A 23,466-nucleotide genomic window follows, 5' to 3' on the forward strand; every position below is an offset into this window, starting at 1 on the left:
CATCAGTCAAGGATGCAAGGTCACTCAGATGGCAACCACATGATTTAGACCTTGACTTGAGTGAGTAGTACCTGCTATAACAAAGGTTTATTTACAGGCTGGTGACTCCATCACTCCATGATATCATATGTTTTAGCATTCCAAGTGTCAGACAGAGAAAATGGATGAGACTTTGTGTCTGAGCCAGGATAGTAGTTGACTGTACAGTACCAGAGACGAAACACAGAGCTTGTCGTAGCCACGACAGCACGAAAAGACGGATGAGGGAGCTGACATATTTCTGTGCTAGACACATTCAGCACTCCCACTGGGCTTTAATGAAGTCACTGTGCACTTACCTATTCTCAGGGGGTAAACAGAGAGGTCAGCCGCAAATCACTTACTCCAGCCCAGTGAACCGGTGCCATGAGCAGACATGTTTGAGGTTTAGTACAGACAGTAAAGACCAACATAAACTATGACGGGTAATGTCTGCCACATACTGTGTCAGCAGCCCACCCTGCCTTCAAGCTAGGGAGGTGATAAGTATCGACACCTTGCCAAAACTAGTAAAACAACCAAAATAGTTTCTTTTTGACTAAATCCAACAACAGGTCTGTGCAGTTTTAGCAAAAACAACCTGCTCTGGATGCGACCAGAGCCAAAAGTTCTGCATGCCAAATTACGATGTGGCTCCTCGTAATAAATCACAGCCTGAGCTATGTGCAACAGAAATGCGCTGGCTCGGTGCGTTCCAATCAGCATGCATTACTAATAAGTATAACAGCCTATTTGTAATGGGATAGAGAGGAAAGAATGCATATAACCTGATTTATCCTTACATCAGTGGTAAGGGCAATCCAACTAAAATAGAAACACCTTAAAACAGAAACAGAGCGGAGAACTGCTGAGCATCTCCAGCACTACCATAACAAAGGAAATTTTAACTCCTCTCCCATGGTGTCCGCTAAAACAAACAGAGCAATCATTGTCACAGAAACCAGGCCAGATAATTACAGCATAAACATTTATTTCACCAGGGAAGATGAAGGCAAACAAAGCAATATTACCATGGTTTCATAAAGCTGCATGAGTTTCTTTTTTGCTTTTATGAGTGGGGAGGGGGGGTTGATTCACTTCTACAGAAAGTCGATCATTCATGCAGGACTTGTAAAAGAAACAGAAATACATTGCAGTGTGCTTAAGTCAACCGCCTCATTAATGCCATTGCATGATAATCTAACAGCTTATCAACACAACTAATTAAGATAAAACAAATACAAGATTGTGAAGTTTGCCACCACATTTATGAGTTTACAGGAACACAAGCTAATGCAATAGACACTGGTCAATTAATTTCCAGTTTTGACTGAATTTCCCATGGAAAGCTGGCACTGTCCCTGCCATAAAGTACCAAAGAAAAATATGTTGTTCATAAAATAAAGTTATTGTTCCTTTTAAAGTGCCCTAAGCTTGCAGCTCAAATGCCCATAATCAGCTCGCTTTCTAGAAGCCAAATGCTCCGCAAGGGAAATGCTAGGCAGCCTAATGAAAACCAAACCAGGCTTCGCTCTTTGTGCTGGTAAATGCCCAGCTGCGCAAACCTCAGTCAGTCAGTGATGGACAGCCATCGTCTTACATAAGCATATACCAAAAATAGAGCCGACAGTTTTCATGTGAAGAGATCCGACCGCTATCGAAACCATAGGCAGAGCTCTCCCCTCTGATAACATCCCACACCCAACAATTGAGACAAGCAGAAACTCTCTTAGTTTTCCCAGTATTACTCACCAAGATGGAAAAAAAAGATAAATGAGTCAGAGAGGAAGAAATGGGACATGCAAATTACAGTCTTACCAAAACATGGGTGAGCACAATCTTTATGAGTGGCGCTCCAGAAAGGTTGACCGACAGGGCTGGCAGAGGCTCCACTTTCAAAGAAATCAGACAGCTTGCTACATGGATTTTGTGATCCTTGTAATCAGCTGCTTCATTAATCCTAAGAGATAAAAAGGGGAGAATTGGCTTAGATAATCTAAAAAAGAAACTGAAGCAGAAAGCCAGACAAACATACAAAAGAAAGAGACGGAAAGAAATGGCAGACATACAGTGGGGGGAGATTTATTTGATCCCCTGCAGATCCCAACTCTTTGTAAGTTTGCTCACTTACGAAGAAATGAAACATCTCCAATTTTATAGTAACTTCAATTTAATGGAGAAAGCAAGAATATATACCAAAATATAGAAAAAAAAAGACATTGAATCATTGAGTGAAATAAGTATTTGATCCACAGGCGAAACATGACTTAGCACTTGTTGGAGAAACTCTTGTTGGCAAGCACAGCAGTAAGATGCTTCTTGTAGGTGGTCACCGGGCTTGCACACATCTCGGGAGGGATTTTGTTCCACTCCTCTCTACAGAAACTTTCTAAATCCTTTAGGTTTCTTGGCTATCGTTTGCTAACTTGAAGCTTCAGCTCCTCTACAAATTTTCTATAGGACTTAAGCCTGAAGGCCGTCTACGCAGTTGACTTTTATATGCTTCTTCTTTAGCTACTCCTTTGAGTAGCTAGTTAGCAGTATGTTTGGAGTCATTGTTATGCTGGAAGACCCATCCATGACCCATTCTCAGTGTTCTGGCTGATTTTACATTACATGGCCTCATCCATTACCTAATGTTTCCTCCTCCGTGCATGACTGTGGGCACACAACAAGTCTAAGCAAGAATTGTGGCTGGGTTGTAGGGGATCGAATAGTTATTTCAGGAAATGACAAGCAAATCAATTTATAACCTTTATATAATGCGTTTCTGTTTTCTGGATATTTGGTTAAGCTTATCTGTCTCTTCATTAAAAGAGGATTGCATAAAAATGTTCATTTCTTGGTAAGTGAGCAAACTTACAAATTCATCAGTGGATCAAAGTTGATAGTTGGTTAAAAGGAGAAGTACTCCAGATCTCTTGCTTCACAATAGCATCTATCACCACTGTTATCTGCAACTGGCATTCCCACATACATGTTAAACACAGGACCAGAGCATTGACATTTAGATGAGACTTTAACCATCTGTCTGTTTAATGAATCACACTTAGTGCCAGAATTATTCCATGACAAGTTTTTCAAGATGATCATGTGACCCCAATTTGACATTGCGGTCACACAAACATCGTCTCCCTCTTACGATACAAAGGGAGGCCTAGCAGCCTCCAAATGTACTGCCATAAACATTTCTGACTTAATTTAGATGGATGCAAAAGTGGGGAACAACAAGATGCTTAATCACCGTTATGTCAAACTGAGTTAAAAGCTGGAACAAGCTGATCCAGTGTTGGAACAGTAAGTGAAAGAGCTAATAGCAGGGTGTATCAGAGCTCAGTGGTGTGATGAGAGATAGGAGAGAAAAAAACAGATAAGGCCTTGGCCTGGGGCATCAGCTGTTCTGCAATTCAGGAAGCAGGGGCGCCTTTGGTGCCAGCTTACCCATTTCCCACACAGGAAGTACAAAGACAGTGTCCCTGACTTTGCGCTTTTGTTCTTGTTGCTGTTTATTATTAGTTAGACCTTTCAAGATTTTACTTTTCACGTTTGGTAGCATGCTGTGTCATCTTACCTGGTCTTCACAGGGCTGATCTCTTTGTAGTAGCTGTGCATGTTGTGATAAAAAAGGCCAACAATGGTGGTTTGAGCTGAGGAGAAGAAGACAACACGCGCAGACTGAATGTGAAAGAAATGAGCTGAGGGCCGGGAATGTAAAGCAGTGCTGCTAAAACACTCACAAAGAAGGCAAGTTAATTAACATTGGCTTGCTACAGTGTGGTGGCACCGGCGGGCTAATGGGACAGTCCTATACTCGCACCGGGGTGAAAAGCAAGACTGCCGCAAACCCATGTGGATGTTGGAAAGCTTGTGAAATGTCTAAATGACTTCACCAGGAGAGCTGGGGGTCTGCTCCCCCACCCCTGACTTGACCTATCGTTCAGCTCGGTCCCACCTTAATACTTTAAGATAAACAATGAAATTGGAGGAAATGCTTAATGGCCCTGTTCCTCCTTTCAAAGGCCTTTCACTTGGGAACTGCTCTAGAACAACAAAAGCAGATGTCAAACAATATGGATATGCAACAGAAAACTGTTAATAAATATATAATCCATCCAGTGTTGGGGAATACATGTACCGGCGTTACGTATTTAAAATACAAAATATGAGTAACGGTATTCCGTTACAGTTACTGCTTAAATAGGTGATAATTGGAAATACAGTTACTTTGTTAAAATCAATGGATTACACGGTGGTCTTTTTCTGTTTCATATGTTAGGCTATCTCCTCTCTATCTCCTCTCTAATTTTGGTAATTTCATGCCAGTGGAAACCCAAACAAAAAACGCAATAAGAGGCTCTGACCGGAAATCTGACTGCGCAATGCAAACTCTGTTTGTCAGCAACCAAGCTGCTCTCATCTTCAAAAGACTCCAACCTAAAGAAACATCTGGGAGTAAGTTCTTTTTTAAAAACTAAGGTTAGCCTACTGCAGCTATCTTGTTTTAGTTGTAGTAGCTACCTGGGTTATGTGCCACTTCAGTATCTGCGATGTACCATTGCTGTGTGATGTATTACTATTACTGAAAGCTGCATTACAACCTGCTAGCTGCAAATAATCGTGTGCAGTTTTGAAAGCAGACAAAAAGAAAACATATTACTGATACAGAAAGAGTTTTCTATGCGAGATCACTGCAAAAAGTGCAGCCTTACCTAAAGTCCACCCTAATGTTACTCATTTTATATTAAGATTTAAAAATCTAGCTGGTATTGTTTTCAGAACTGCATGTGATCGTTTGCAGCTAGCAGGTTGTTAATGCTATCCATCAAGTCTACAGTCTGCGCTCTATGAACTCAGGTAACGCTAGCTAACAATGTTAGCTCGGCGGCAAGTAGCCTTCAGTAATAGTAATAATTCACACAGCATCAGAATACGTTACTCACATCAAGTTAAGAATATGCTTCAAACTACATTTTGGGCCATGTATTCTGTAATCTGTAGTGGAATACATATATATATTACAACAGAATGCATCCCAGTGAGCCTCAGCAGAGACTGGGCCAGTACACTTGTACAACTCTCCTACAGAAGAGCGAGAGAACAAGAAAAAACAAAACGCAAAATATGCAGCATTTTCTGTTCTTAATTAGAATATAAAATCTGTCCTTGGAGCACTATGGGCAGCCAGGTATTCAGAGTTAATTTGTTCCTGGCTCTAATGTGTTAAGCAATAACATGTATTCCACTTCTGATAATAGCCCTTTAACTAATTATTAAGAGTTCGTTCTGTATGGCAACTCAGTGCATGCGAGAGCCAGGTGGAGCCAAGGGAATCTGACCTAAACACAAAGTCAAACAAACAGAGTTTTAATGCCCACTGTAATTACTGCTCTCCCTTGCACCACTACGTGGATCCATTCCTTTTAACGGTGGAGGAAAGTGGAGAAAAAGTGCGCTCTCTCTCATTCTTTCTGTTCTGAATAAAAGGGTAACTGCCAACATTAAAGTCATAGCTGGGTTTCTACAGTACACCATAAAGCCACACAAAAGCTCTCATGGCACTCCTGTCCTTAACTGTATGCCATGTTAGTAGTCCTAAATCTTACGATAATAAATTACCGTCCGGTAACAAGAGTCTCCCAGCTGGACAATTTTCTCTTGGCAGAATCAGTGCACAGCTAATGTGAGGTATTCACACTCAAACCCAGCTACTGGTCTGTCTATGCAAAGAATCCTCCGAAAGTTTCTCCTTGCACGTCGATGAGCACCTGTCAGTGAACATGCAGAGGCTGTAGTGCTAGTACTTACACTCCATTGCGAACGCCTCTCCAGGCACAGAGATGTAGCTCTTGCCTTCTGTGGGGAAGCGGTAATGTGACAGCTCAAAATTCTGTGGGAGTTTCATCAGAGAGTAATCTGTGGAGGTCAGAGGTTAAGAAAAGGGAGAACTGTTGAGAAAAACAAAGTGACAAGCAAGTAACAAGACCGATTTGCTTTGTCGGGTCAGGGGGGAATCACAAACATCAAACAACCCCTTGGGAGAGAGACAGTAATAAAAAATGAGGAAAAAACTCAGGAGAGGAAAAGTGGAGAAGCTTAACTTGTGCTTCTCTGAACAAATGTTGGCCTGACGTGATTACAAAACTAATGATGTCAACTTGAGGCTTGGAGTCCGCAAAAGCTACAAACAATGACTTACTTTATGGAGAACCTGACACTTTACTGACCTGCAACAAAAGATGTTCCATCCAGGGAGATGAGAGAGTTCGGGCTGTCCTCCAGGTTAGTCACTACATGTTCCATCACTCTGTCCACTGTCTTGACCAGTCCGCTGACCACAGGGGTGGACTGCTGCTAGAGAACAATGACCCAACGAGAAAAAGTTGACAACTGATTCACTGTTTCTGATTTTGTTGTTTGTCACGGAGAGTACTGCTCACAGTATAAAAACAGGTGATAGTGTCACCGTCTAGAGTTACACTGTAAACCTGACAAAAAACCTGACAAAAACTTGATAATTCGGTTGGCTCAAACTCACTCACTACACTGTATCTACTGTCCAAGTTTGATGTGAACATCTGTTTCAGCTTGCTCTTACAAAAACAAGCAAGGTTGTTCTGAACACCCAGTGTACTGAAACCGCTCTCTTGTGTTTGTGATTTGGCCATAACAATTGCACAGTGGAGGAAGCAAAAATCTTTATAGTCAGTTACGCAGTTTTAAACATCCAGATATCCTCGGTGTGTTACATTAACGTATTCGCCACATTGCATACGTTACATTTCGTCATGTTTGGATACTGCACAACTACAGAGTGAACCCATTTACCTCTGTCAGTCCAGGAAAAGACAGCACTTCTTCCACACTTTTGAGCAAACCCTGGGTGGAAGAAAATGAACATCATAGAATTGTTGCATCATATGCGCATGGGTGGGTATTGTATCTGTGTGTATGAATTGGTTTTGCAACAGCAACATGTGTTTTGGACTGTGTTTCAAGACCTGTGTGAGGTTGTTCGCAGTATCACGAGAAATGGTTCCATTGGGCAGCGTCTTCAGGAAACTCTGCACTGGCAAGAAGTCTGTGGGTCGGAGCTCCTCCTGGAGACTGCTGATGACAGGGGGACTCATATCAGCGGCTCTCTGGGGAGACAGCACATCGGGCATCAAATGAAGTTTACTGCCAGGAGCAGCGAGTTCCAGTATACACAGGATGTTTAGTGACTGATAGCTTGAATTTAGAGAAAACTCTTTGGACCAGAGTTTCGGCATTGGTCTTTTTCAGATTAGTGCCCAACAAGGAGTGCGCTGTAGTGTGCACTGTTGACTGACTCTGCCTACCATCTTCTATTTCTTTAGTTGTTTCCTACAAACAAAGCCTTTCGATAAAAAGGTTGCTTCTATTCACATGTGTTATCTATTTGCTTTTTTCCATTTGTCTTTAAAAGAAAAAAAATGCCTCAACAGGAAATAAACTCTTTGTGTGCATTCAACTAAAAGTCCTTCATTGTTACTTCTTTATTGACTTTCATATGTGTTTTGGCTCAAAGACGCTCTGGTAATAGTTTCCAATGATGTTGAGGTACAGAGATGGGGTTTCATCACCCACACATTGTAAGAGTACTATATTTTTAACATCCAATAAATTAATCCTAATCTATACCAAAACTGAGAAATTACCGTTGTACAGTATTTGTCAGTCTTTTCTTTTCAGCCATTCTGTTGTACATTTGCTGCTGTGCTTGTAATCCTGTTGCACGATCCATTTCGGGTAAAGCTTCTGTCGAACAGTTAGCCTCAAATTTGACTCTAGAACACTTTGGTATACAGAGAAGTTCATGGTCAACTAAAAAAATTGCAAGGCACTCCGGTCCTTTGGCTGCAAAACAAGCACAAATCATCACCCCTCCAACACTGTGTTTGCCAATTGGTATGAGGTGTTTGTGCTGATATGCTTTGGTTTTTGCCAAACGTCTCGCTGGGCATTTTGCCCAAACAACTCCACTTTTATCTTATCTATCTAAAGGATACTGTTCCAGAAGTCTTATGATTAGTTTGCAGCTTTGCAAACCAAAGACAAGCCGCCATGATTTTTTTTTCTTTTTTTTTTTTAAGAGAAGAGGCTTTCTCCTGGCAGTCCTTCCAAAAAGACATACAGCATTTTTCTAATTGTGTTATCATGAACTTTAACATTTAGCATGCTAACTGAAGCCCATGGATTTGTAGCTCTTGGGGTTTCAAACTGTGAGTAGCTAACAAATGTAGTTTGCTAACAAGGAGCTAAAATTACCTTCTGTACAGCTAACAAGATACTGAGTGCTCAGTCATTCTCTGTTACAAAAATAATCTAATTTGTTTAATGATATAAAACCAATTTTTTAGGGCTTTAGTTTTCACTGGTGTTCTGTGGCGAGACCCTCCTCTACTGTCCCCTCTACTATGCTTTTATTGTTCAAAGAAACCCTGAGACACTTACGGCCATTGGCGTAGTTGAGATCACTTCCTTGGAGATTCTAGGTGTTGTTTTAGAAACCATGTCCCAAGCTAGAAAAGACAATACAAAGGGTTGAAACAGGACACGGTATAGCTTAGCATCACTCCTCTCTTTAATCATGGTTTAGTCTAGCCTTGCCTTTTTGTGACTTTTTTTTAGGTCCTTTGTTGAATGCAGCTGGGTCAGGCTGCAGTAGTGTGGCTGGATTTTATCACCTTCAAGCTTACAGTGTGAGTGTAATGCCCGGTCATGAGAGGAGGTATTTTACAGCCTCCGCAAAAGTGGGATACTCCACCACATAATAGTCTGCCACTAATTTCTGTACCGGGCTCAAACACATTTTATATATTTGCTGTCATTTAATAAAAACAGCTCTAAGCCACTACCAGAAAAACACCATATATGGATGTATATTAGACATATTAGTCAGCTCTTCTTTAGTTCAATACAGCATTTTATATGCATGTTCTGCAGAGGTAAAAATATTTCTCTGTAACCACAACAGTCAGGCTCTTCTTGTCGGGTAATAAAGAAATCAAGACTCTCTGGCTTTATCGTGACCACAAAATAATTCTCTGTAGCAGTCTTTATATATCAACACCATACACAAGAGGAGTTCAACTTTACTGATCGGTAAGACTTATCTGCAACCAAAAATGCTTTAACCGCTCAGCTAAAAAGGTACATTTCATTAAGTGTCGAATATTTTTCAGATTAAAATGAAATTTTCTAATATCTTATATTAGAAAATATAATCATAACTATATACTGTAATATAGTTATTATTAATCTCTTGCTCTCTTCCACAGAAAGTCTATCCTGTCTTCCTCCCCTCATCCCCAGCTGATTCTGCTAGAGGTTTCTTCCCGTTAAAAGGGAGGTTTTCCTTCCCAATGTTGCCAAAGCTCATTGTTGTGGTTTTCTCTGTTTTCATATTGTAAGTTTTTACCTTACAATATAAAGCGCCACAAAGCAGAATGTTCATTTTTTTCTACACAGCAAAATCTCCAGTGTTAAATTAACACTGGAGAGTGTCTATATGGGTCCACACCTCTGAGTGTTAAATACAACACTGTTGAGTGTTAAATTAACACTTTTGACAGTGTTATATGTTTAAAAGTAACCTAGTCAGTTTTGAAGATTAACAATGGCTAACACTGAGCAGTGCTGATTTTCTAACACTGGAATATTTCTAACATTTTGAGTTATTTTCCAGTGTTAGAAAATCAGCACTGCTCAGTGTTAGCCATTGTTAATCTTCAAAACTGACTAGGTTACTTTTAAACATATAACACTGTCAAAAGTGTTAATTTAACACTCAACAGTGTTGTATTTAACACTCAGAGGTGTGGACCCATATAGACACTCTCCAGTGTTAATTTAACACTGGAGATTTTGCTGTGTACATTCTCATAAATGCCATTTTGTGTCCTTTTATGGCTCTCTACTGAACAAAAACAGAAAAGCTTCTGGGTGTTTTGTCCTAGCGTGTTGTAACTTGTCACATTATATTAAAATGATTGGCCCCTGCATCTCAACTCAGGTCTTTGCACTCTTATAAATACTTATAAGGCAAAACTATGGAAGCCATGGCACTTGAATTCTGTGGATGGAATGTAGCATGGATAAAGACGGAAATTGCTTTTTAACCCATGATTTCCTCAGAGAAAAGCCAAAAGGGAGGAAGCATTTTAATAAATCAGCATCTTCAAAAATGTCAGGAGGTTTTTTTTAATAGTAGACAGGTCCTACCTATAGTTGCATTGTAGTAGAGTGAGATGTTCTCAGGTGAAAGGGCCCTTTCCCAGATGACGAATTCATCAAAGGCTCCTGTTACATAGTGACTATATCCCTTATTGTTTGCAGTTCCAATGACGAGGTCAGGGTAGGGGTCTCCATAGGTTTCCTCTGAGATGCTTCCGTTTTTGTTCTCAGCAGTTAGGGTCGCATTGATGTAGACCTTCAGGCCATCTTTCTTAGTCCATGTAAAGAGGATGTGGGTCCAGTATGGCCCTAATAACGTAAACATAAAATGAAAGAAACGCTCAATTGTTGAAGAATTGAATCCACCCCTCCCTGAGTCTGATTCTGCCAGAACTTTCTTCCTGTTTAAAGGAAGTTTTTTCTTTCCCATTGTTGCCAAGTGCTTGCTCACAGGGGGTTACCTGATTGTTGGGATTTCTTTATAATGTTTTAGGTATTGTAGCTTTTCATGTGTGAATACGTTTAGCGGGAAAATACACTGAGTGTGTGGTGTTGCAAATGTTTTCAGTCATTGGTCGCCTTTTTAAAGCGACTGATATTGCAGACACCATGTTTCATGCTTGGTTTAACCCAGAAAGTAAACGATGACGTGTTCTCAATGCACAGTAGCTTTCATCAAATGAAACTCACACTGATATTTGCTGGTTCTAGCTTTTTAAATTTAATATTTGTTTTTTAAATTGTGTCTTTTTGCCCGTCTCCCTCCCCTCATCCCAAACCAGTCACGGCAGATAGCTGTCCCTCATTGCACCTGGTTCTGCTCAAGCTTTCTTCCTGTTAAAAGGGAGTTTTTCATTCCCGCTGTCACCAGGTGCTTTGCAAATTTGAACTCATGGATGCATCGGAGAGCAGCCAGGGATCGACCCGCAAGCCTTCCAGATTGTAGGTGACCTGTTCTACTACCCGAGAATATAAAAACAATATTGGCTTGAACTGAATAGAATTTGTGTGTGTCTTAAACACAAGTTCCTAGCCGTGCTAACAGCTATGTGAGGCTGAACATAGATACATGGCTTTTGTGAGATAGCCTATTAAGTTCAGAAAGATGCTGGGTTAGTTTAGCAAGAATAGTTAGAATAGCAAGAACACTACACAATTTTACATTTTGACCAGCTGATGGCGCTGTCTTAAGCGAAGAACCAAAACTCAACTAACATTAAGCGCCTTGAGGGGACTGTTGTTGTGATTTGGCACTTTATAAATAAAGCAGAACTGAATTGAATTAACTCTGTCAACTAAAATGTTTGATTTTTCCATTAATTAATCGAGCTTAATCTTTTGACTGATTTAGTAATTTATTACTCCTTCAGTTCCAGATGCTAGATTTTATGGTTTGCACAAACCAAAAACTCCAGCCAATATTTACAATGAATTGTGCATCACAAGAACAGAGAAATTAATAAACAATAGAGAAGTCCCAAAAGACAATGCCTTCCCCGTCACACATGCCAGACAGCCAAAACCACCAAAACACATGTCATTTGTGGTTGCAATATAAGCAGTACTGGATGTACCAAAGACCAAGCTCAGCTTGCAAGTCTCTCATTCACTTCTAAATGTACATTTTTATATTATTAACTTTCACCTTACAATCACACACTGGGTCACACAGGCCCTCGAGTCTTACTCATTCACCCACAAAAACCTTTTCTCCCAAATCAGAAGAAAGAGAAGTGACATATTTTGACATTATGTCCTCAAGGCTCAACATGTCATTGTATGAGAACCAGATGACGTTTGGATCTTTATAACCGAACACTAGCATCAAAATTGAGTTACGACCAAGACCTTGAGTAACTGCAGGAAAAACAAGGATGACACAAGTCATTTGAGAAGAGAATAGCGATTGGTAAAAGTTTCACGTAATGTTGAATCTCACATGGTTTATTTCATTTTGTCAACTGTTTACAGTATCAGCCCATCTCATGAAAAAAAAGAAAAGAAAGTAATTTCATTTTCAGAAATTAATTCAAAATATTGGTCACACTCTGACTTTTATTGTGTTTCATATCTCATCTAACTTGACACCAAAACTAAACACCGAACATTATTTTGCACATGTTGTCTGCCATCTCCAAAAAATTGTATGTTTAGTGCTACAGCAAAAGATTTGAGAAATCTACCCCCATCTTTGTCAAATCAACTGTCCGTAGTTACATCTGGTCTCAGTTAACAAAGTCATGAATGCAATTATATAACCATTAGTTTATGGTGTGTTCAAGACCAAAATAGATTCCTTGTGGGAAATGTAACTATGTGAAAGGAAATGTATTAAGCGTACCTGGAACGTCGATGTTGGCCCGCCATCTGTGCTTGTTGCTACGAGTGTAAAACTCCACATATCCTCCTAAAGGGTTTGTGTAGACTGAGAAGCCATTGGAGATAACTTTTCCTCCAGAAGCGACAGCAAAGCGGGAGGCTGACTCGTGGTTTTTCCAAAAAAAGGAGAAGGTAATGCCTAGGGGATGATGAAAACCCAGCAGCCGTCAGTACAGGAACTGAACAGTTTTACAAGCTAAACGATAACTTGTTCAATTATAGATTAAGTGCAGTGCACTCACCCTCAGGACCACATAAATTAGGGTCACTAATGCACGTGTTCTGGTAGTTTCCAAAGTGAAGAAAGGTGCCACCGTTATCTCCATTCAGAAAGATGCCCTTGTTGACCATTCCTTCAACAATGTCTGGGAAAAGCACAATTTAGAGGAAAAATTTCATTTAAAAACAGGAAGGTGTTGTAACCGTTTAAGTGACTTTATAGTCATCTAACCACACGCTGTTTTGCATGATGAACATAAAGATTTTGCAGCTTTACTTGCATCTCATGTCAGAAGCCAGTCAATAAGTCTCCTACTTGACTTCAGGTTTATTTAATGTTAAAGAACAATCCCTTATCATCAACATACCAAGAAGTCCTCATTTCAGTCTGCAAGAACCGAAGACTGAATGGGGAGAAAAGTGTGGAGGGCTCAGCTCAACCGTGTGGCAATACAGAGGGAACAACAGAAGGCAGTGGGTGATGCACAAATGATTTTCAGTGAGAGGAAAAGTGATGGATCCTCACCTAGTATTGCAGAAATGTTAGTGTAGGCAGAGTCATTGTACACATAGGAAGAATTATGGGAAGAAGGGAGCACAGTGTGGTTGTGGATTCTGATAGCTGGACAAAAACAACAGAGACAAAAAAAAAGTGATTCACACCAATATGGACAAAAAAACAGAAGACAGAACAGTGAAAGGAAAGCAATGGGAGGGACGTGATGCACAGGTATGAGACAGAGTGATGGTGACCAGCGTGCGAGGTGGCAGTGGTCAAAGAAAACTCAGTGTGACTTCACACATCATGCCCAAGTCTATACCCGATCCCTCTTTAACTTTAATCTTTCACTGAATGAGGAATCTACAACACTGCTGCAAATGATATTTAATTAAAAATTAGGCAAATGTCATCTCCAAACTATAGATTTTTGTAAACGATGTACTGCAGCATTTTTAAATCCTATTTTTTTTTAATTGACTGTAATTTCACTCATAAATCTGGCATTAAAATCAAAATCATATAGCTTTGGCTGGAAGATGGGTGGTAAAAATACATTTAAATCGAACAGGTGTTTTCATATTCACATACTTATGTTGCTTCCGTTAATATAACCTGATCTGTTTCCATTATGATCCCACAGTTCATGGATTCCTTCCACTGCATCCAGCGGCCAGTAATGCGAGGCCGTGTCCAATACCTCCAGGCCTGGATGGACAAGTCAAGCATAAACAGGCATCCAGAAAGGGCTTTTCATCCAATCAAGCACTGCCTCATTAATCAGAATTTATTTTCCCAGAACTACATTTTGGGTTTGGGGTGGATTAAAAAGACAGTGATGATAATAATGATGCAAACAACTGGAAAAAAGTTGTTTATGAAGCAGACTATTTTGATTAAGCAGAAGAAGTAAACAAAGCAATAACATCCTCTGGCATGGAAATTAGCAGATGGTAAAACAGGATCTTACAAATTATTTCTTTCTTTCTTTTTTCATTTTTAATCTAGCAACTGGAAACACAGGAAAATTGTCAGTCCAGAAATTTCTTACTACCTGGATGCTTCTGAGCTTGCGCCACTTGAGCATAAACCTGTTAAGAAATTAAAAATAACTTATAAAGTCTGCAGTGCACAGTTCGTTCTGCTACATGGGAGGAATTGCTAGGCATTTTCATCATGATGTGCCTTTTTTAAGTTTACCTTAATAAAGGAGACAAAAGCTGTAAAAATGCGAATCCGCAAACAAAATGCCATAGTCTCTGCAAAATATAACATTAAATCTCTGAAACAACTTAATTCCACGGGTGAAGATGAATCCAATAAGCACCGCTCATTGTACCAATAGAATAAAAATAAAACTTCGGATCAGTCCATTTGTCCAAGGTTAGAAATACCCAAAGAAAATAAATAGAAGCACTGACTCAATAAAGCATTCAATTTAGAGTTGTGGCATGAGGCCGAAAAACTTCAGAAGTTGTCCTTTCATGATAAAAACTGAAGCCCAACTCCAGAAAATTGTAATCCTTAATATTTATCCGAAAATTTAAAAAGCCGTTTTCTTAGAATTTCTCTGCCTGCATCTGGGAGCCTCAAGGAGTACAGGAGCTCCGCTGAGCTGTGCTGGGCTGCTGCTGGACTGAACGTGGGAATTGCAAAACGTGAAGTCATTTTCTTTGGATCTTCTAAGAAGGGGCGGTAAAGTTTGTGCGTAAAAGGCGTTACTTGTGCGTAATTGGAGATTGCACGGGGAGTGAGATCAGGGTGTGCACCGTGTGATCCACAGATGCACATCTGAGTTTGTATTCAAAATATTTGTAAATAGCATACGATTTTAAAGACGTTTCGAGCAAGCTTCTTCCGACAACTGGTGGAGAGTCGCGTTGTCTAGCTTTTTTCTTTCTTTTCAAGCTCTGAAGACTACAATAACCTGGATGACTGAGTAGCTACACAAACAGCATGCAAAACCTTTCTAGGAATAAGAGGAATACGCTGAGTGCTATCTGCGAAGTTGCACAGATATGCCTAGATATGTGGGAAAGGAGCAGAAACCCCTTTTAAAAACAAATTGAGTTACAGTTAAACAACACACACACACACACACACACACACACACACACACACACACACACACACACACACACACACACACTAAAGTATGAAAGTTCTGTAAATAAGATCAGTATTAAAGAAGAACTCAAAGCACTCCAAGTGGAAACATAAAACAAGACCTATGTTGTTGTCAGATGAGAAGTGGGCCCTTGTTTGACTTTTGGCTCGGTAATTTCGGTTTGTGAAATGCGTAATGAGAGTTGGGCATTTAGAGTTTGGATGACATCCACATATGGGGAAGTCATCAGGAGTCCCGTCGAAGGCTCCAAAAGTCGATTTACGCGGGTAAACAGCGCCACTGTGTGGCCAGGTGAATAATAGCTTAGCGGCCATCCAGCAGCGCTTATATATTATTTATAAAAAACCTTTTCATGTAACCGCAAACTGTTGTTGCTGTCTAAAAAAAATTAAATAAAGAAAACAAATTGATATTAAAAAAAATCGATTTACAATAAACTCAGAAATGCCACAAAAGATTAAAGTCTGACAATGGTACCTCAAATAGTTTCAGATTTGTGTAATAGTTCTACCAAGTTCAGCCCTTTTGAAATATGATTGCAGCCATTTAGTTTATTTATCATAAAGTTCAAATGCGATTAAGGGAGGACCAGATTCTCCATCAACGTCATCTGAGAGAGAGAGAGACCTCACAGAGAGGGACAGAGAGAGAGAGAGAGAGAGAGAGAGAGAGAGAGAGAGAGAGAGAGAGGCGTATCCCGGGGAGAGGGATATTACTGTGGATCTATTACGGATCCGATGCACTTGTTGAGCGGGGAATATCGGCAGAGTTGAAACAGGAACAGCCCCTTCTGGGTTTATTTCTGAGTTGTGTCTTGGACCCAGTTTTGATCAAACAAAGCTCGACCTGTGGCACTGACTTCCTATTTCTGCGACTGTCATCTCACAACCTCGTGGGCCTGGATCTCAGAGATTAAACTAAATCTATTTTTATTAGCCACCTGGACCCGACTGCGCGGCAATGTTCCTCTCCACATGGAGATGTACAGGATAGAGCCAGCATATGCTTTACAACTAGCTGAGCGGGAGACGAGCTGACCGGTGTGATGAAGGATCGACTGGCTGAACTGACCGCTGTAAGTGTTTTTGTTTTAGCTTCAACTTCGTGGATCGTGACATGAAATAGCCTGGCGGCATTAAAAAAAAAAAAGGTCACTCAAACACATTTTCATCCTCGTAGGCCGCTTCACAAACAGAAGAGGATGTTGCAGTTACAGTTAACCAAGATGGATTCATGGATAGCTTTTTCAGAAGGGTGTGTACTACTGTGACTTCCAGAATGTGTATTAAGACTAAAAGCAATAATAATTGAGGACACTGATGGATTCTTTGCTTATTTATCGGCTGGTGTAGGTGGAAGAAGTCAGAGGAGTCATCGATAAGATCTCCATACAAGTGGAAGAAGTGAGGAAGATCCACAGTATGATCCTGTCGGCACCCAACACAGATGACAGTAAGTGTGGGTCGTTTAGGATGTTAACATCCTTTAGGTTTTTTTTTATTGCTTTATTTTTAGAAATGCATGGATGGAAGTAGTCTTTTTGGGCACAGAGTCTTCCTTCCTTAGTTGCGATGAATGGCCGGCAGACCGGAAACCTGTGAAGGAAGTAGCACTCAAATTTGCATCAAACCTGACAAACTACTGTGAGATTCAGGACTTAATCAGGGATTTAAACATGCTGTTTTACTAAAAAAGAATTTCTACAAATTCCAAATGGTTTTAAATTATGACTGATCCTTTAATTAGATCCGAATCAGTGTCTAGCCTTCTTTACTGTGTGAGTGGAAAATCTGGTCACAGGATAACTCAGTTTACTTTGCCATGGAATCAGTTAATGTAGTTCATAACAGTGTCCATGACGTGGAAATTGTCCTTTATTTTGTAACCTCTCCATTATTGCCTCGGGGTCGTTGCCAAGTGACCAGCTGAAATCAGAGCAGATCAAATATTTGGATTACCTGGATGACGACTTTTCTTCTAAACAAACTCAAATCTAACACATCTCCTGTTTGTGTGCGAAGGGACAAAGGATCAGCTGGCTGCACTCACCAATGATATCAAAGGGAATGCCAATGTGGTGCGAACCAAACTAAAATGTGAGTTCAGCTGTCGTCCACATTTCTTTCATGTGTTTCAAATTGTGTAACAATGTCATTTTTACTTTTTTTTTTCACAGCCATTGAGCTGAGCATGCCCAAAGACGATGCTGCTAACAGGGCCTCCGTAGACTTCAGGATCCAGAAAACACAGGTCACGATCTCCTCACACACGCACACTTATCACATACCTGATCACACGACGACCCAAGCACTACTCTGTCAGCTGTATGCAGAACTTCATACAGATAAAAGCTGTTTTGTTTTTATTATAAATAAATCCAGACAAAATAACTTCTGACTATCCAGCTCTCAGCTTTACTTCTGTATTTTGTTGATGGTATATTTCTCTAGTTTAAGAGCAAAAACTGTATCATAACCTTCCAACACTTCCAACGTGTACTTTGTATCTTGTACTTCTGAATTATAAGGTATTAAGTCTTAAAACTTTGCAGGGTGACATGATGGTCCAGCTGTTAACCGTGTTGCCTCACAGCAAGAGAGAGCTGGATTTAAATCCGGTCTGGGTACTCTGGCCTCCCAGAGTCCAAAGAAATGCACTGGGTTAGATGGACTGTTTCTAAATGGGCTGCAGGTGTGAACATAAGGGTGAATGGTTTTCACTATATGTGTTACCTCTGTGGCAGATTACTCTGCCGCTCCCCTTAAAACAGCTGGGATAGGCAACCCTGAGCTGGATAAGCAGAAGTCTGGAAAGCCTGCAGCACATTATCACTTTGTGTCCCTGTGTTTTGACTTGTCCTCAGCACACTGTGCTCTCCAGGAAGTTTGTGGAGGTCATGACCCAGTACAACGAGACTCAAGTGTCCTTTAGGGAAAGAAGCAAAGGAAGAATCCAGAGACAGCTGGAGATAAGTGAGTGACAAATAATTGTACTCCTGTATCTGAATAAGCCCAGGAATAATGGGCTACATTAACTACCAATGGAAGACCATACAGGACTTGAAATTAATTACACTTTCAATTCTTTTGACAAATTTAAAAAAGTAGTGCTAAAAGGGCGACAAAAGAAGTAAAACCCTCAAGCTGTGTTAGGGCAGGATCCAGGAAACAGACCGCACCAGCTTCCTCTCTGCTTCTCTGGACACCAGCCTTAGTGCTGATAAACAGAGAAGAGCAATAGTATAGGGTTTCTGCAACGCCCAGACAATAAATTTCCAGTGTTTTGGAAAGAAATGTACTAAAAATGGTTCCCGTATTAGCAACATATAACGTAGTCTCATTAACAAATATTCTATATCAGATAGAAATGATTGTTTAGGTACAATAAGATTCATATTTGTTATAACTCCAGATTTGTAATTTGCTTTCTGCTTATTGTGTTAAGTCCTCGCTGTTCAGTATCCCTGTAACAAACAGGCAGATCCATTGTATTAAGTATATGTGAGTAACAATAGTGAAAAGCAAAAAATAAAAAAGGGTTGACTCCCAGAGCCAGTCCCTGCGGCCGGCATTAATGAGAGGCTCTAGTTCTGCAGACGGGCGAGCCTGATACTGGAGACGCCTCTCTGTGTTTGCGTTGCCCGGGATACGAGCAGAGCACTCAGCGGCCTGTGCAACAGTAGTTCACCTGTCTTTGACCAGACTCAGTTTGTGCTGTCGCCAAACACCAATAACTGACACCGTTCACAAGTAAAAGCCTTGATGTGTAGCGATGAGCTGAGCGCGTGGTGTGTTTTGCTTTGAGTGTCTCTCTGAGGAACAGCCACCGATAAAGGTGTGCGATATACAGTAAGCACCTGCACAGCGGTCTCTCTCTCTCCAGGGAGAGTACTTTACAACAGGAGGCATGGTTGCTGTAAAAGAAAGCCCTCTGTTTGTAGAGATTGTTTCAGGAGCTTTGGGGGGGGGTGGGGTTTGTAGATTTCGGTACCTCTTATGCAACCCTTTGGCATGAATCCACTGACAGCTGCAGCAGGCAGAGATGGGGCAAAAGAAATAAAATATATTCAGAGGGATTCTTCCTCAGTTCCATAATGACATCAAATGAAGGCATATTACTTTCATGGGTGGGAGCAAATACACATGGTCCAAAACAGTCACTTTTGTTAGGAGTGCCAAAACTTATGAATCAAATAAAACTGCCAGACAATTTTGAATTCTTTGTTTATTTGTTTAATTCTAGCTGGAAGAGTGACCACCAATGAAGAACTAGAAGACATGTTAGAAAGTGGAAATCCATCCATCTTCACCTCTGATGTACGGTTTCTCCAGCATTAATGTGCTTGCTTGGTAAAATGCCACGACTGCCATCTAGTGGCTGATGAGTAAATCTTTTTTGCAGTTGGGGTTGTGTGCCGATGGGGTGATTTTGGATGGATTTTTGAAGGTATTAAATCTTTCTCCCTCAGATCATTTCTGATTCCCAAATCACACGGCAAGTCGTGAACGAGATAGAGTCACGACACCAGGACATCATGCGCTTGGAGACGAGCATCAGGGAGCTCCATGCGATGTTCATGGACATGGCAATGCTGGTAGAAACTCAGGTAAGAGCCTCATCTGAGTGGAAACTTTCACAAGCAGATCTGTTGATTTTTCTTTTAAAACTTGTTTCTAATATTGTCTACTAGGTATATTAGAATGGAGCTCATAGCACAAATACCAGTATCAAATCAGAGGTGTAAAACATAAGGCTTGTGGCCACTAAGACTTGTCCAGCAAGGAGGTGTACCCCCCCAAACTGTCATTCACTATTTACAAAATTAAAGGACATAAAGTTCCTGTTTTTCCACTACTATAGAAATTACTGCTTAAGATCAAAGTGGCCTGTATGTGATCCAGGATGTGAAATAGGTTTGACATCCCGGCCATAAATAAAAGCATCTGCATTCATTTACAGGGGGATATGGTTAACAACATTGAGAAGAACGTCTCTAATGCAGCTGAATACATTTGTCGTGCAAAGGAAGAGACCAAAAAAGCAGTCAGGTACCAGAAGAAATCCCGGAGGGTATGTGCTCCTTTCTGGTTCTTTCTTGATGCAATTTAAAAAATATAAATCTTTGTAAAGGTAAATTTGATATAAGATCGTGGTCTAAGCAGCATTTCTTTTCATTCATGAACTTTAAATAACACCGTCTTCCTCTTCACTTGCCAGAAATACATTATTCTTGCCTTTGCTCTGTTGATCCTGCTTGCTGTTATTGCACTAATTGTCGGCCTGTCTGTCGGACTAACCAAACCCCCTGCATGAGACCTGCTGTGAGGTAACAACACTTCCACACCCACAACTTCTTTTTCTTGAGCCAAACATCCATCTCTTAATTTATGAATCTATTTTATATATTATGTTCATCTGCCGAATGCTTCACTGGATCTGCGGTTTCTCATATGCAGCCAGTTCCTCTGACTACTCCTTTCTCCTGTTTTGACAGAAGCTTCTCTACCTTGCCATGTGTGGAGGTTTCATACTTTTACTCATCATAATAGTCGGAGTCTTTGAGTAATGAATTCCATCGTGTGCAGTTCCACAGCAGTCAGAAGTGATGAAACTTTTACAAACTTCATAATAGGACTGTCAGCCTCTACCCAGCAGGACGGATGTCTTGAGCAGAACTTTTCCCCCATTATTGTTATTATTTTAAAAAAAAACAATGACTCCTGATAACAACCAACTGACAGCTGATATTTGGAATTGATACATTTTTACGGTAAAAGAAAGTTTTAATGTTTACATCACTTCACTACATATGAAAAAAGCAGATCTGGCATATTTACATGATGGACACAAGTGTTGGTGTTAATTAATACCTTTTCTTAATTAAAAGAAAAAATAATCAAAGCCTAAAGCTTAGCAGCAGATGTGTATATAGATATAGATCTGTTTGTCTCATCTTCCCAGTACCCCTGCTATTCTTCAATGTTTTTTTATTTTATTTTAATTTTTCGCTTTTTTAGCAATTTAATCACTCACTAAAGACAACATCTTAAAGTATTAATTGTTACTGTTTTATGGCAGTTAGGGCGTGTCTGTCCAATTAGAAGCATGAATTCCTTCTCGTGGTCAGCAGAGTCCAGTGCAACAGATCTTGGTGGGGAAAATATTCCTCGGCTCCTTAACACTTTCCTTTGGAGTTAATGGCCTCAGTTGCCAGTTTCATGCCTTAGTGAAAACATGGTGCTTATATTTGATGATAAAGAGACAAAATATATTTTTAAAATTTAAGTTGGGATAAAATGTAAAAATAAAAGCAGAATGTAATTATTCAAAAGCAAATCCTCATATTTCATTACTATAGAACACAGAAAACATATCAAATGTTTAAGCTGAAAAAAATTTATGAAACAATAAAGCATTCTTTATTCTGAAATTGTTCCATAATTGGTCTTGCAAATTGGTGAGCCTGAAATTACTCTGAAATTTGTTCCTATTTTTGATGAGTTTTAAGGATGAAGACTGAATTCAATAAAACTGGAATAGAGGTGGGCATACTTGTCATAACAGAAGTAGGTTGTAAGATTGTGGGATGTACCACTTCAAGGATATCTGCTATTCTACCTTCAAAACACAGCTCATCTAGCTACTGGTCAGCTCCAGTCTGTGTACTTTACTGTGCCAGAATAGCCTTTAGTTTTGATTGTTTGTTATATGCATGTAACTAATCGGATGTGATTGGGACATTGCTCTAGGTCACAGAGTAGTGGTCCAGCAGTAGTCTGTTTTGTGTGGTTCTAAAGTTTCAAGGTTTATATTTTCACTGCAAAAATATATCAATTCTTCTTAACTGTAAAACATCATAATTGCTATCAGCCCTGAACAAAGACGCAACAGTCAACACACAGAACCAGTTACAATAGACACAACAACATCGGCCTCTGTGTTATGCTGAAGTAGAGCACGTCTGTTCAATACAGCAGATTACTGTTGTTCTATATTGCTGTTAAATAGATTTTTTTGTGCTGACGAAACAGTTTGACATTTTGGGAAATGATTTGGGTGCTTGTTGAGGGTTCGATTAAAGGATTAAGTATAACTTGCATGTTTAAAGTAATAAACATGCCATAGACACTTTTTTTTTAACCCAGGCTAGGATAGCTGCTGGCTGCTGCTTCACATTAAACACAGTCACGAGAGCATATCATTCTTTTATCATAATTTAATAAAGCTACAACAACTGCCCAGACAGTGGTGCACTGGTTAGCACTGTTGCCTTGCAGAAAGAAGGTCCTGGGTTCAGGTCTACCAGCTAGCTGGGGCCTTTCTGTGTGGAGTTCACATGTTATCTCTAGGTACTCCCACAGACACACGTGGGGTTTGTTTAACTGACTGTAGATGAATGGCTGTCTCTCTCCAAGTGCTAGTTTGGCACCATGTCCCAGCTGTGTACCCTGAATTGGGTAAGCTGATGCATGTCACAATTTTATCAAACTGCTGCTTTAGTGTCAAAACATGTGACCAGCTCACTTCTCTGTAAACTGACGGCATACTTTGTGTTTACATGTTCAAGTATGTGCTTTATCCTTTTCACCTGTTGTGTATATATAATGTTATTTGTGTGATGTGAATGTTAAACTACTACAGCTCAGGAGACCTTTAGGAATTTCATGTAGTAACATAGAATCCACTGTTATACTGTAAATGTGCCTTCTTGACATTTTAATATGAAACCTTAACCTTAAGTGCATTTGTCACAGCTACTGAGTGTGATGACTGAAATACTGCTGTGAAAAGAGTCATGCAGTAATGTAAGACTCTTGGAAGAATATTTCAGGAACACACATTTTTATTTTGATACCTTTTTGTTTTTTGCTTGATTTTTGTATTTTATACTGAAAAAACAGATATTAACTAATGCAATAAATAAAAAATCCAGAATGAAAAGTCCTGTCCTTGTTTATTTTCTTAAAAACTTCTTAGTTAAATATACAGGGGCTATCCAGATATTTAAAATAATAAATAAATAAAATCT

The 23,466-nt window shown here is 39.9% G+C and overlaps 2 protein-coding genes across 10 annotated transcripts in view; one reads left to right on the forward strand and one right to left on the reverse strand.

Moving 5' to 3' along the window:
• adgrd1 (adhesion G protein-coupled receptor D1) overlaps positions 1-14,977 on the reverse strand; it is a 41,426-nt gene extending 26,449 nt beyond the window's left edge. Inside the window, exons 1-14 of one of the 6 annotated variants that reach the window (XM_080893038.1) lie at positions 14,510-14,977; positions 14,364-14,400; positions 13,901-14,017; positions 13,337-13,432; positions 12,834-12,956; positions 12,554-12,730; positions 10,261-10,521; positions 8,491-8,558; positions 7,017-7,157; positions 6,844-6,894; positions 6,243-6,366; positions 5,824-5,931; positions 3,590-3,665; positions 1,837-1,978 (exon numbers count right to left, since the gene is read on the reverse strand). In XM_080893038.1, the coding sequence (XP_080749164.1) occupies positions 1,837-1,978; positions 3,590-3,665; positions 5,824-5,931; positions 6,243-6,366; positions 6,844-6,894; positions 7,017-7,157; positions 8,491-8,558; positions 10,261-10,521; positions 12,554-12,730; positions 12,834-12,956; positions 13,337-13,432; positions 13,901-14,017; positions 14,364-14,400; positions 14,510-14,584 (1,596 nt within the window). In that variant the 5' untranslated portion in view covers positions 14,585-14,977. Of the gene's footprint in view, positions 1-1,836; positions 1,979-3,589; positions 3,666-5,823; positions 5,932-6,242; positions 6,370-6,843; positions 6,895-7,016; positions 7,158-8,490; positions 8,559-10,260; positions 10,522-12,553; positions 12,731-12,833; positions 12,957-13,178; positions 13,303-13,336; positions 13,433-13,900; positions 14,018-14,363; positions 14,401-14,509 lie in introns of those variants that run through there. The other 5 variants (XM_080893037.1, XM_080893041.1, XM_080893040.1 and 2 more) reach the window with 5 other exon arrangements.
• Positions 14,978-16,132: 1,155 nt separating this feature from the next.
• stx2b (syntaxin 2b) lies at positions 16,133-23,365 on the forward strand. 4 transcript variants are annotated; one of them, XM_080893420.1, is made up of 11 exons: positions 16,133-16,512; positions 16,617-16,691; positions 16,790-16,889; positions 17,459-17,533; positions 17,614-17,687; positions 18,301-18,409; positions 19,680-19,753; positions 19,906-20,043; positions 20,397-20,507; positions 20,655-20,763; positions 20,932-23,365. In XM_080893420.1, the coding sequence occupies exons 1-10, from the start codon at positions 16,483-16,485 to the stop codon at positions 20,748-20,750; spliced, it is 882 nt and encodes a 293-aa protein (XP_080749546.1). In that variant the 5' UTR covers positions 16,133-16,482; the 3' UTR covers positions 20,751-20,763; positions 20,932-23,365. The 4 variants fall into 4 exon arrangements, with proteins under 4 accessions (XP_080749546.1, XP_080749547.1, XP_080749548.1 ...); XM_080893421.1 differs by having other exon boundaries at positions 20,935-23,365; XM_080893422.1 differs by lacking the exon at positions 20,655-20,763.
• The last annotated feature ends 101 nt before the right edge of the window (positions 23,366-23,466 follow it).

Source organism: Rhamphochromis sp. 'chilingali' (genome assembly GCF_963969265.1).
Source record: "Rhamphochromis sp. 'chilingali' genome assembly, chromosome: 10".
NCBI lineage: Eukaryota > Metazoa > Chordata > Actinopteri > Cichliformes > Cichlidae > Rhamphochromis > Rhamphochromis sp. 'chilingali'.